The sequence below is a fragment of the Oncorhynchus kisutch genome, linkage group LG14 (genome assembly GCF_002021735.2).
Source record: "Oncorhynchus kisutch isolate 150728-3 linkage group LG14, Okis_V2, whole genome shotgun sequence".
Taxonomy (NCBI): Eukaryota; Metazoa; Chordata; class Actinopteri; order Salmoniformes; family Salmonidae; genus Oncorhynchus; species Oncorhynchus kisutch.
The window spans coordinates 75,977,665-75,991,535 of record NC_034187.2 but is presented as its reverse complement, the minus strand read 5'-3'; the positions used below and the strand labels follow the sequence as shown (position 1 = coordinate 75,991,535).

At 43.2% G+C, this 13,871-nt stretch overlaps 1 protein-coding gene across 2 annotated transcripts in view; it reads left to right on the top strand.

Annotated features, from left to right (window-relative positions):
• Window positions 1-13,871, top strand: part of LOC116353424 (adhesion G protein-coupled receptor B2-like) — a 231,560-nt gene that overhangs the window by 14,801 nt on the left and 202,888 nt on the right. For both annotated transcript variants that reach the window (XM_031788983.1, XM_031788982.1), the window contains exons 5-6: window positions 8,257-8,365; window positions 13,181-13,327. In XM_031788983.1, coding sequence (XP_031644843.1) covers window positions 8,257-8,365; window positions 13,181-13,327 — 256 coding nt within the window. The remainder of the gene's footprint in view (window positions 1-8,256; window positions 8,366-13,180; window positions 13,328-13,871) is intronic.

Below are 13,871 nucleotides of genomic sequence, written 5' to 3'. Positions count from 1 at the left end.
AATATACAGACAACAAATTCCAATTAGCTATACTAAAACTCTTTAACATCATCCTTAGCTCTGGCATCTTCCCCAATATTTAGGCTACCTGGGGCGGCAGGAAGCCTAGTTGTTAGAGCGTGGGACTAGTAACAGAAAGATTTCAAGATTGAGTCCCCAAGCTGACAAGGTAAAACATCTGTCGTTCTGCCCCTGAACAGGCAGTTAACCCACTGTTCCTAGGCTGTCATTGAAAATAAAAATTTGTTCTTAACTGACTTGGCTAGTTAAATGAGGGTAAAAATAAATATATATATTTGGAACCAAGGACTGATCTCCACAGAAGTGGAGACAAATTTGACCCTAATAACTACTGTGGGATATGTGTCAACAGCAACCTTGTAGAAGTCTGCTGTTAATTTTCCCATTTCCTCAGTGAAAACAATCTACTGAGCAAATGTCAACTTGTCTTTTTACCAAATTACTCAATTTGGCATGATGGTCTGCTAAACAAATTGATGGAAAGTGGTGTTGGGGGGAAAACATACGACATTATAAATTCCATGTACACAAACAGGAAGTGTACGGTTAAAATAGGCAAAAAACACACACATTTCTTCCCACAGGCCCGTGGGGTGAGACAGGAATGCAGCTTAAGCTCCACCCTCTTCAACATATATATCAACAAATTGGCGAGGGCACTAGAACAGTCTGCAGCACCCGGCCTCACCCTACTAGAATCTGAAGTCAAATGTCTCCTGTTTGCTGATGATCTGGTGCTTCTGTCACCAACCAAGGAGGGAATACAGCAGCACCTAGATATTCTGCACAGATTCTGTCAGACCTGGGCCCTGACAGTAAATCTCAGTAAGACCAAAATAATGGTGTTCCAAAAAAGGTCCAGTCGCCAGGACCACAAATACAAATTCCATCAAGACACCATTGCCCTAGAGCACACAAAAAAACTATACATACCTTTGCCTAAACATCAGTGTCACAGGTAACTTCCACAAAGCTATGAATGATCTGAGAGACAAGGCAAGAAGGGCATTCCCTGCCATCAAAAGGAACATAAAATTTGACATACCAAATAGAATCTGGTTAAAAGTACTTAAATCAGTTGTATAACCCATTGCCCTTTATTGTTGTGAGGTCTGGGGTCCGCTCACCAACAAGAATTTACAAAATGGGACAAACACTAAATTGAGGCTCTGCATGCAGAAATCTGCAAAAACATCCTCTGTGTACAACGTAGAACACCAAATAATGCATGCAGAGCAGAATTAGGCCGATACCCACTAATTATCAAAAACCACCTAAAAGGAAGTGATTCCCAAACCTTCCACAACAAAGCCATCACCTACAGAGAGATGAAGCTGGAGAAGAGTTCCCTAAGCAAGCTGGTCTTGGGGCTCTGTTCACAAACACAAACACCCCACAGAGCCCCAGGACAGCAGCACAATTAGACCCAACCAAATCATGGGAAAAAAAAGATAATTACTTAACACATTGGAAAGAATTAACAAAAGAAGAGAGCAAACTAGAGTTCTATTTAAAACTAAACAGAGAGTACACAGTGGCAGAATACCTGACCACTGTGACTGACCCTAAACAGAGAGTACACAGTGGCAGAATACCTGACCACTGTGACTGACCCTAAACAGAGAGTACACAGTGGCAGAATACCTGACCACTGTGACTGACCCTAAACAGAGAGTACACAGTGGCAGAATACCTGACCACTGTGACTGACCCTAAACAGAGAGTACACAGTGGCAGAATACCTGACCACTGTGACTGACCCTAAACAGAGAGTACACAGTGGCAGAATACCTGACCACTGTGACTGACCCAAACTTAAGGAAAGCTTTGACTATGTACAGACTCAGTGAGCATAGCCTTGCTGTCGAGAAAGACCGCTGTCGGCAGACATGGCTCTCAAGAGAAGACAGGCTATGTGCACACTGCTCACAAAATTAGGTGGAAACTGAGCTGCACTTCCTGTCCTCCTGCCCAATGTATGACCATATTAGGGACACATATTTCCCTCAGATTACACAGATCCACAAAGAATTCGAAAACAAACCCGATTTTTTAAAACTCCAATATCTACTGCGTGAAATACCAGTGTGCCATCACAGCACCAAGATTTGTGACCTGTTGCCACAAGTAAAGGTCAACCAGTGAAGAACAAACACCATTGTAAATACAACACATATTTAAGCTAATTTATTTTCCCTTTTGTTCTTTAACCATTTGCACATCGTTATAACACTGTATATACACACAGTGGGAAGAAGTATTTGATACACTGCCGATTTTGCAGGTTTTGCTACTTACAAAGCATGTAGAGGTCTGTAATTTTTATCATAGTTACACTTCAACTGTGAGAGACGGAATCTAAAACAAAAATGCGGAAATCACATTGTATGATTTTTAAGTAATTAATTTACATTTTATTGCATGACATAAGTATTTGATACATCAGAAAAGCAGAACTTAATATTTGGGACAGAAACCTTTGTTTGCAATTACAGAGATCATATGTTTCCTGTAGTTCTTGTGTGTGTGTGCGCACATCCATTATTTAGTTATTAAACGATGCATATGACCCCAATGCACATGCTATATCCCCCAACATACATTTTATCATAACACACATAGCCATTATCATGGCACACAACAACAGCACACATGAGATAAGGCCTAGTCAGCGAGGCTGAATGTAGCCTTGTGGTTATGAGTGTTGGGTCAGTAACCGAAAGGTTGCTAGATCAAAACCCTCATCTGACAAGGTAAAAAAAAGGCAGTTAACCCACTGTTCCCCTGACCAAGGCAGTTAACCCACTGTTCCCCTGACCAAGGCAGTTAACCCACTGTTCCCCTGACCAAGGCAGTTAACCCACTGTTCCCCTGACCAAGGCAGTTAACCCACTGTTCCCCTGACCAAGGCAGTTAACCCACTGTTCCCCTGACCAAGGCAGTTAACCCACTGTTCCCCTGACCAAGGCAGTTAACCCACTGTTCCTAGGCTGTCATTGTAAATAAGAATATGTTCTTTAACTGGCTTGCGTAGTTAATTGAAACATTTTTAAAAAAAAATCACAACAGCACACCTAACATAATGCCCCCAACATACAGATGAAGTGGGACGTTTACATACACCTTAGCCAAATACATTTAAACTCAGTTTTGACATTTAATCCTAGTAAAATTTCCCTGTCTTAAGTCAGTTAAGATCCCCACTTTATTTTAAGAATGTGAAATGTCAGAATAATAGTAGAGAGAATGATTTATTTCAGCTTTTATTTATTTCATCACATTCCCAGTGGGTCAGAAGTTTACATACACTCAATTAGTATTTGGTAGCATTGCCTTTAAATTGTTTAACTTCGGTGAAACATTTCAGGTAGCCTTCCACAAGTTTCCCACCATAAGTTGGTTGAATGTTGGCCCATTCCTCCTGACAGAGCTGATGTAACTGAGTCAGATTTGTAGGCCTCTTTGCTCACACACGCTTTTTCAGTTCTGCCCACAAATTGTCTATAGGATTGAGGTCAGGGCTTTGTGATGGCCACTCCAATACCTTGACTGTGTTGTCCTTAAGCCATTTTACCACAACTGTGGAAGTATGCTTGGGGTCATTGTCCATTTAGAAGACTAATTTGCGACCAAGCTTTAACTTCCTGACTGATGTCTTGGGATGTTGCTTCAATATATCCACATAATAAGTGCACTAGTCCCTCCTGAAGCAAAGCACCCCCACAACATGATGCTGCCACCCCCATACTTCACTGTTGGGATGGTGTTCAAATCACCCCCACAACATGATGCTGCCACCCCCATACTTCACTGTTGGGATGGTGTTCAAATCACCCCCACAACATGATGCTGCCACCCCCATACTTCACTGTTGGGATGGTGTTCAAATCACCCCCACAACATGATGCTGCCACCCCCATACTTCACTGTTGGGATGGTGTTCAAATCACCCCCACAACATGATGCTGCCACCCCCATACTTCACTGTTGGGATGGTGTTCAAATCACCCCCACAACATGATGCTGCCACCCCCATACTTCACTGTTGTGATGGTGTTCAAATCACCCCCACAACATGATGCTGCCACACCCATACTTCACTGTTGGGATGGTGTTCAAATCACCCCCACAACATGATGCTGCCAACCCCATACTTCACTGTTGGGATGGTGTTCAAATCACCCCCACAACATGATGCTGCCAGCCCCATACTTCACTGTTGGGATGGTGTTCAAATCACCCCCACAACATGATGCTGCCACCCCCATACTTCACTGTTGGGATGGTGTTCAAATCATCCCCACAACATGATGCTGCCACCCCCATACTTCACTGTTGGGATGGTGTTCAAATCATCCCCACAACATGATGCTGCCACCCCCATACTTCACTGTTGGGATGGTGTTCAAATCATCCCCACAACATGATGCTGCCACCCCCATACTTCACTGTTGGGATGGTGTTCAAATCACCCCCACAACATGATGCTGCCACCCCCATACTTCACTGTTGGGATGGTGTTCAAATCACCCCCACAACATGATGCTGCCACCCCCATACTTCACTGTTGGGATGGTGTTCAAATCATCCCCACAACATGATGCTGCCACCCCCATACTTCACTGTTGGGATGGTGTTCAAATCATCCCCACAACATGATGCTGCCACCCCCATACTTCACTGTTGGGATGGTGTTCAAATCACCCCCACAACATGATGCTGCCACCCCCATACTTCACTGTTGGGATGGTGTTCAAATCACCCCCACAACATGATGCTGCCACCCCCATACTTCACTGTTGGGATGGTGTTCAAATCACCCCCACAACATGATGCTGCCACACCCATACTTCACTGTTGGGATGGTGTTCAAATCACCCCCACAACATGATGCTGCCACCCCCATACTTCACTGTTGGGATGGTGTTCAAATCACCCCCACAACATGATGCTGCCACCCCCATACTTCACTGTTGGGATGGTGTTCAAATCACCCCCACAACATGATGCTGCCACCCCCATACTTCACTGTTGGGATGGTGTTCAAATCACCCCCACAACATGATGCTGCCACCCCCATACTTCACTGTTGGGATGGTGTTCAAATCACCCCCACAACATGATGCTGCCACCCCCATACTTCACTGTTGGGATGGTGTTCAAATCACCCCCACAACATGATGCTGCCACCCCCATACTTCACTGTTGGGATGGTGTTCAAATCACCCCCACAACATGATGCTGCCACCCCCATACTTCACTGTTGGGATGGTGTTCAAATCACCCCCACAACATGATGCTGCCACCCCCATACTTCACTGTTGGGATGGTGTTCAAATCACCCCCACAACATGATGCTGCCACCCCCATACTTCACTGTTGGGATGGTGTTCAAATCACCCCCACAACATGATGCTGCCACCCCCATACTTCACTGTTGGGATGGTGTTCAAATCACCCCCACAACATGATGCTGCCACACCCATACTTCACTGTTGGGATGGTGTTCAAATCACCCCCACAACATGATGCTGCCACCCCCATACTTCACTGTTGGGATGGTGTTCAAATCACCCCCACAACATGATGCTGCCACCCCCATACTTCACTGTTGGGATGGTGTTCAAATCACCCCCACAACATGATGCTGCCACCCCCATACTTCACTGTTGGGATGGTGTTCAAATCACCCCCACAACATGATGCTGCCACCCCCATACTTCACTGTTGGGATGGTGTTCAAATCACCCCCACAACATGATGCTGCCACCCCCATACTTCACTGTTGGGATGGTGTTCAAATCACCCCCACAACATGATGCTGCCACCCCCATACTTCACTGTTGGGATGGTGTTCAAATCACCCCCACAACATGATGCTGCCACCCCCATACTTCACTGTTGGGATGGTGTTCAAATCACCCTCCACAACATGATGCTGCCACCCCCATACTTCACTGTTGGGATGGTGTTCAAATCATCCCCACAACATGATGCTGCCACCTCCATACTTCACTGTTGGGATGGTGTTCAAATCATCCCCACAACATGATGCTGCCAGCCCCATACTTCACTGTTGGGATGGTGTTCAAATCACCCCCACAACATGATGCTGCCACCCCCATACTTCACTGTTGGGATGGTGTTCAAATCACCCCCACAACATGATGCTGCCACCCCCATACTTCACTGTTGGGATGGTGTTCAAATCACCCCCACAACATGATGCTGCCACCCCCATACTTCACTGTTGGGATGGTGTTCAAATCACCCCCACAACATGATGCTGCCACACCCATACTTCACTGTTGGGATGGTGTTCAAATCACCCCCACAACATGATGCTGCCACCCCCATACTTCACTGTTGGGATGGTGTTCAAATCACCCCCACAACATGATGCTGCCACCCCCATACTTCACTGTTGGGATGGTGTTCAAATCACCCCCACAACATGATGCTACCACCCCCATACTTCACTGTTGGGATGGTGTTCAAATCAAATTACAAATCAAATGTATTTATAAAGCCCTTCTTACATCAGCTGATTTCTCAAAGTGCTGTGCAGAAACCCAGCCGAAAACCCCAAACAGCAGGCAATGCAGGTGTAGAAGCATGTGTTCTTCACCTTTCAAGCCTCCCCCTTTTTCCTCCAAACATAATGATGGTCATTATGGCCAAACAGTTCTATTTCTGTTAAATCAGAACAAAAAGTACGATCTTTGTCCCCATGTACAGTTACAAACCGTAGTCTGGCTTTTTTATGGCGGTTTTGGAGCAGTGGCTTCTTCCTTGCTGAGGGGCCTTTCAGGTTATGTCGATATAGGGCTCATTCTACTGTGGATATAGATACTTTTGTACCTGTTTCCTTCAGCATCTTCACAAGGTCCTTTGCTTTTGTTCTGGGATTTATTTGCACTTTTTGCACCAAAGTACGTTAATCTCTAGGAGACAGAACGCGTCTCCTTCCTGAGCAGTATGACAGCTGCGTGGTCCCATGTTGTTTATACTTGCATACTATTGTTTGTACAGATGAACGTGTTACCATCAGGCGTTTGGAAATTGCTCCCAAGGATGAACCAGACTTGTGGAGGTCTGCATTTTTTCTGAGGTCTTGGCTGATTTCTTTAGATTTTCCCATGATGTCAAGCAAAGAGGCACTGAGTTTGATGGTCGGCCTTGAAATACATCCACAGGTACACCTCCAACTGACTCAAATGATGTCAATTAGCCTGTCAGAACCTTCTAAAGCCATGAAATAATTTTCTGGAATTTTCCACGCTGTTAAATGCACAGTCAACTTAGTGTATGTAAACTTCCGGCTTCAATTGTACATATTATCAATACACACATATCCATTACCATAACACTCAACAACAGCACACATGCGTACACAGACTGAGATAGCTGCTTTTCTGAGGAACGTTTTAGTTACCACCTACCTTAGTTCAATGTGTGGACTAAGATGCTCTGGATAAGAGTGTCTGTTTAATGACCACATGTGTAACGTGAAGAGGGAATGAGAGAGCACAGTATTGAAATATTAATGCGGTAATTACGATGATGATGTTTTGACAATCAAATGAGACGATACGCTGCAATCAAGCCACTGCAAAACAATCAAGTCATGATCTTCCCATACTCTACTGATACCAATACCTTAGGCTGGGTTTCTTATGGCACCTTATTTTATATGAAGTGCACTATTTTTGTCCAGTGCCAAAGAGCTCTGGTCTAAAATAGTGCACTATATAGGGAATATGGTGTAATTTGGGATTCCGCCTCAACAGACATACAGTAAAAGGCATTATGTCCCATGTCTGCTAATTAGCTGCACTTAGCATACGGGGCTAACGAGTGCCAGCAAGCCAATGACTGTTGTAATGTGTTGGTGGTAAAGAGGTTATTGGTGATTCTTTAGCTGTGACACTTCCTTCTGGCAACATGAATTTCACAGGAACAGAAGATACACTTAGACTGGTGTATGAAATGAGAGAGAGAACGAGAGAGAATGACAGTCGGTAATTCAATATTTGTCTATGAAAGAAAGTTGTTTTCATGATATTGTTCTCTCTGTCTTTCTCACACTCTCCCTTCTCTCCCCCTCCTCCCGCCTCTCTCTCTCTCTCTCTCTCTCTCTCTCTCTCTCTTTCTCTCTCTCTCTTTCTCTCTCTCTCTCTCTCTCTTTCTCTCTCTCTCTTTCTCTTTCTCTCTCTCTTGCTTCCCCATGCCCAGGTTTCTCCTGGTACGGCCCATCTCATGCGTATCTTGGAGGACTTCATCCATCTGATTGGAGAGGATCAGAAACCCTTCCAGAGTTTCCTGGTGGTCACCAACAACCTCAGTGAGTAGTCAGTTTAACACTCACAGGTAGGGGTGACTTTCCCCAAACTCCCAGGTTTTCAAGAAATCCTGGTTAGAGGATTCCAGTTTTTCCTGCTTATTCCCTGCGGGTGTCTTGTTCCCTGTGGGTATCTTATTCCCAGTGGGTATCTTATTCCCTTTGGTTATCTTATTCCCTTTGGGTGTCTTATTCCCAGGGGGTATCTTATTCCCTGTGGGTGTCTTGGTCCCTGTGGGTATCTTATTCCCTGTGGGTATCTTATTCCCTGTGGGTATCTTATTCCCTGTGGGTATCTTATTCCCTGTGGGTGTCTTATTCCCTGTGGGTTTCTTATTCCCTGTGGGTGTCTTATTCCCGGTGGGTGTCTTATTCCCTTTGGGTGTCTTGTTCCCTGTGGGTATCGTATTCCCAGTGGGTGTCTTTTTCCCTGTGGGTATCTTATTCACAGTATGTATCTTGTTCCCTGTGGGTATCTTGTTCCCTGTGGGTATCTTGTTCCCTGTGGGTATCTTGTTCCCTGTGGGTATCTTATTCCCAGTGGGTGTCTTATTCCCAGTGGGTATCTTGTTCCCTGTGGGTATCTTGTTCCCTGTGGGTATCTTATTCCCTGTGGGTATCTCATTCCCTTTGGGTGTCTTATTCCCCGTGGGTGTCTTATTCCCCGTGGGTATCTTATTCCCAGTGGGTGTCTTATTCCCAGTGGGTATCTTGTTCCCTGTGGGTATCTTATTCCCTGTGGGTATCTTATTCCCTGTGGGTATCTTATTCCCTTTGGGTGTCTTATTCCCAGGGGGTATCTTATTCCCTGTGGGTGTCTTATTCCCTGTGGGTGTCTTATTCCCTGTGGGTGTCTCATTCCCAGTGGGTATCTTATTCCCTGTGGGTATCTTATTCCCTTTGGATGTCTTATTCCCTGTAGGTATCTTGTTCCCTGTGGGTATCTTATTCCCGTTGGGTGTCTTATTCCCGTTGGGTGTCTTATTCCCAGTGGATGTCTTATTCCCTGTGGGTATATCATTCCCTTTGGATGTCTTATTCCCTGTAGGTGTCTTATTCCCTTTGGGTATCTTGTTCCCAGTAGGTATCTTGTTCCCTGTGGGTATCTTATTCCCAGTTGGTATCTTATTCCCAGTGGGTATCTTATTACGTTTGGGTATCTTATTCCCAGTGGGTGTCTTATTCCCTGTGGGTATCTTATTCCCAGTAGGTATCGTATTCCCAGTGGGTGTCTTATTCCCAGTGGGTGTCTTATTCCCAGTGGGTATCTTATTCCCAGTGGGTATCTTGTTCCCTGTGGGTATCTTGTTCCCTGTGGGTATCTTGTTCCCAGTGGGCATCTTATTCCCTGTGGGTGTCTTGTTCCCTGTGGGTATCTTATTCCCTGTGGGTATCTTATTCCCTGTGGGTATCTTATTCCCTGTGGGTATCTTATTCCCTGTGGGTATCTTATTTCCAGTGGGTATCTTATTTCCTGTGGGTGACTTTTTCCCAGTGGGTATCTTGTTTCCTGTGGGTTTCTTATTCCCTGTGGGAATCTTTCCCCCCTCGAGTCGATATCCGCATCCTGTGGAAATCTAATTAGTGTGATAAAGAATCCCCATAAAAATCTGTGATGCGTTGGATACGTCTCAATCTACTGCATACGCAGAAGTCGCACTTCCGCATCTGCTGTGAAAGGTGACAGAGCTAGCACAGTGTGTGTCAGACCATCCCGAAAATCAGTCTTCTCACAAAATGGTGTTCTCCGTTTTGCTCTACAACCTCTACAAGCATCTTAGGACTCGTCTGAAGTCGTTTCAGACGATCTGACAACTTCTGTAGCGTCCAAACAGTTTTGGCTACACACTAATATGACCTCTCTGGGGAAAGGAGAGATTCTCATGAATACACCCGTGATGGTTGTTTTGCTATAGGACATCCACAGGCCTCACAATACTCCTCTGAAGGTCCCCCGGTACCAGTTGAAAAAATGAATGGAAGTACTGTATATATGGAGACTGTTTAGTGCCAAAAATAAGGGGTTAACTTTATTTTATCTCGCAGATATAGGACAGACACTTCCTAAAAGTCTTCCTTTCAATTTTTGGGGGTTGGGACTGTTGTTGTTCCATGAAGTGAATTTGTTATTCAATGCGTTTGTATGAGTTAATAGCAGTAAACCCAAATCCAATTTTTTACATCAAATTATTTTTTATACTTCAAGGGGTCTTACAATTTAAAATCAAATAGTAAAATGATCCTTGGTATGACCTTCTTAACTTCTTGCGTCGAGCAATCCCATATGTCCGGGAGCGTAATCATAGCCTCAAGCTCATTACCATAACGCAACGTTAGATCTTGGTTCCCAATTGGGGATCAGCCCTCCCACCGTCAGCTGGAATGTGGCGCATGGAACGCAAAAAATATTCTTTGAAATATTTAACCTCCACACATTAACAAGTCCAATAGCTCAAATGAAAGATAAACAACTTGTTTATCTAGCCAGCAAGTCAGATTTCTAAAATGTTTTACGGCGAAAACATAGCACATATTTATGTCAAACCACCACCGAAGACACACCGAAGACACAGCTAATTTCCATAGCCAAATTGAACAAAATATGCAATCACCAAACGCAGGATTAAAAGAAAAATTTTTTCACTAACCTTTTGAAATCTTCATCAGATGACAGTAATATAACATGTTACACAGTACATTTATGTTTTTTTCAATAATATGCTATAAATATCCATAAATCTCTGTTTACAATGACGCCATGTAAAAAAAATGCTACTCAAATGTCCGGAGAAATGACGATAGCTTCGGCAGATGCCGTCAGCTAACATGGAATACACAACATAAACTTTGACTAAATATGCATGTTCTACATATATATAGAAAGATACACTTCTTCTAAATGCAATCGCTGTGTTACATTTATTTTTAACGTTACAGATTTCATTCACTAGGCTATAATATGAGTCGGCGCTCAGGAATTAGCATTTTGGCTCCTCTATCTCGGAGTCCACAGAAACCCAAATTTAACACATAAATATTCCCTTACCTTTGCTGTTCTTCCATCAGAAGACCTGGAAGGGTTTATACTTACCAAAAACAGCTTTAGTTTTGAAGTCTGTGTCTTTCGGTTATCAAACACGACATATTTCGGTTGAAATGCAGCCAAAAAGTCAAGTGGGTGCGCACCAAAACGTCGAAATTACATATTATATGTCGACTAAACTTGTCAAACTATGTTCAGAACACAGCGTTAGCATGTTATATAGCTTCACAGCAATTCCGAGGACGAACAGAAACACACGCATCGTTTAATCAATCTTGGAAGAAAGACATCACCGGAGCAGAATGGGTGTCTTATTATTCCCAATGGGTATCTTGTTCCCTGTGGGTATCTTTTTTAACTATTCATGAAAATCGCAAATGAATGAAATAAATATATTCACTCACAAGCTTAGCCTTTTGTTAACAACACTGTCATCTCAGATTTTCAAAATATGCTTTTCAACCATAGCTACACAAGCATTTGTGTAAGAGTATTGATAGCTAGCATAGCATTAAGCCTAGCATTCAGCAGGCAACATTTTCACAAAAACTAGAAAAGCATTAAAATAAAATCATTTACCTTTGAAGAACTTCAGATGTTTTCAATGAGGAGACTCTCAGTTAGAGAGCAAATGTTCATTTTTTCCAAAAAGATAATTTGTGTAGGAGAAATCGCTCCGTTTTGTTCATCACGTTTGGCTAAGAAAAAATTCAGTCATTACAACGCCAAACTTTTTTCCAAATTAACTCCATGATATCGACAGAAACATGGCAAACGTTGTTTAGAATCAATCCTCAAGGTGTTTTTCACATATCTATTCGATGATAAATCATTCGTGGAAGTTGGGTTTCTCCTCGGAAGCAAATGGAAAAATACACGCAGCTGGAGATTACGCAATAATTGCGACGGAGGACACCAAGCGAGCACCTGGTAGATGTAGTGTAAAATGGTCAATCTTCCAATGATATGCCTACAAATACGTCACAATGCTTCAGACACCTTGGGGAAAGTGTAAGCTCATTCCTGGCCCATTCACAGCCATATAAGGAGACATTGGAACACAGCACCTTCAAAATCTGGGGCACTTCCTGTTTGAAATGTCATCTTGGTTTCGCCTGTAGCATCAGTTCTGTGGCACTCACAGACAATATCTTTGCAGTTTTGGAATAGTCAGAGTGTTTTCTTTCCAAAGCTGTCAATTATATGCATAGTCGAGCATCTTTTCGTGACAAAATATCTTGTTTAAAACGGGAATGTTTATTTATCCAAAAATTAAAAGAGCGCCCCCTATATCCAAGAAGTTAAAACAAGTCCATATAGCTTAGTAGTAACCCCCCGGCTTAGACAGGGCTTACTATAGACTGTAATGGGTTATTCCCTGTGGTTATCTTATTCCCTCTGGATATCTTGGGGAAATGTAACAGCATTTTTGCAGTCTTATCCTCAACACTCCCAATTGTCAGTAATCATAACTCAAATAAGTTTGCCTTTCCATTAGTCAGCACCTCTCTACCTATTTTGGGTGTTCGTCAACTCATGATTTTTATTTGTCTCCATAGTGATAACAATATGTTTTGTCTCCATAGTGATAACAATATGTTTAGTCTCCATAGAGATAATGATATGTTTTGTCTCCATAGAGATAACAATATGTTTTATCTCCATAGAGATAACGATATGTTTTGTCTCCATAGTGATAACAATATGTTTTATCTCCATAGAGATAACGGTATGTTTGGTCTCCATAGAGATAACAATATGTTTTATCTCCATAGTGATTACAATACAGCGAGAGCCCGTGACAGCGGTCTCCAGTGACATCAACTTCCCCATGAAGGGCAGGAGGGGAATGAAGGACTGGGCTCGTTCCGCCGAAGACAAACTCTACATCCCCAAAGAGGTCTTCACCCTAACCTCTGAAGGTAAGATGGTCTTCATCATCATCTCATCATCATGACATCATCTTCATCATCTTCATCATCATCATAATCACATGCCTCATAGTGAAATATGGCTTCATACATCCTCTAAAGACTTCCCCTGGCCTCACCACACTGATCTCAAGATGTCCTCACAAGGTGAATAATGCAGGTGATCATAACTTTAACCTCTGAACAGAGAAAGCCTGATGTGTAACAGGTTGACCTAGACCCATCACCTTATTGAATACTAGTTTCTGATTGGCTTGAAGGGCATTCTAGGGCATGCATTATTTCCCTATAGCGCACAGTATATTTGCACGGTAGAATTCAATGGCTATAGTGCATTTGTTACATGTTGTAGGTTTGAGCTGCTTTTGAAAGCAAAGGTCTAGTATACTGGCTATCTAGTATCTAATAAACCTGCTAGTTTCTTCAGTGGATGTTGAACAAATTTCTACCAGCAAATGTGTTAAATTATAGCAATTGTATAAAAGGGATGATCAACTCGGGGCTCTGTGTTTTCTGTAATATAATGCAACTCTGT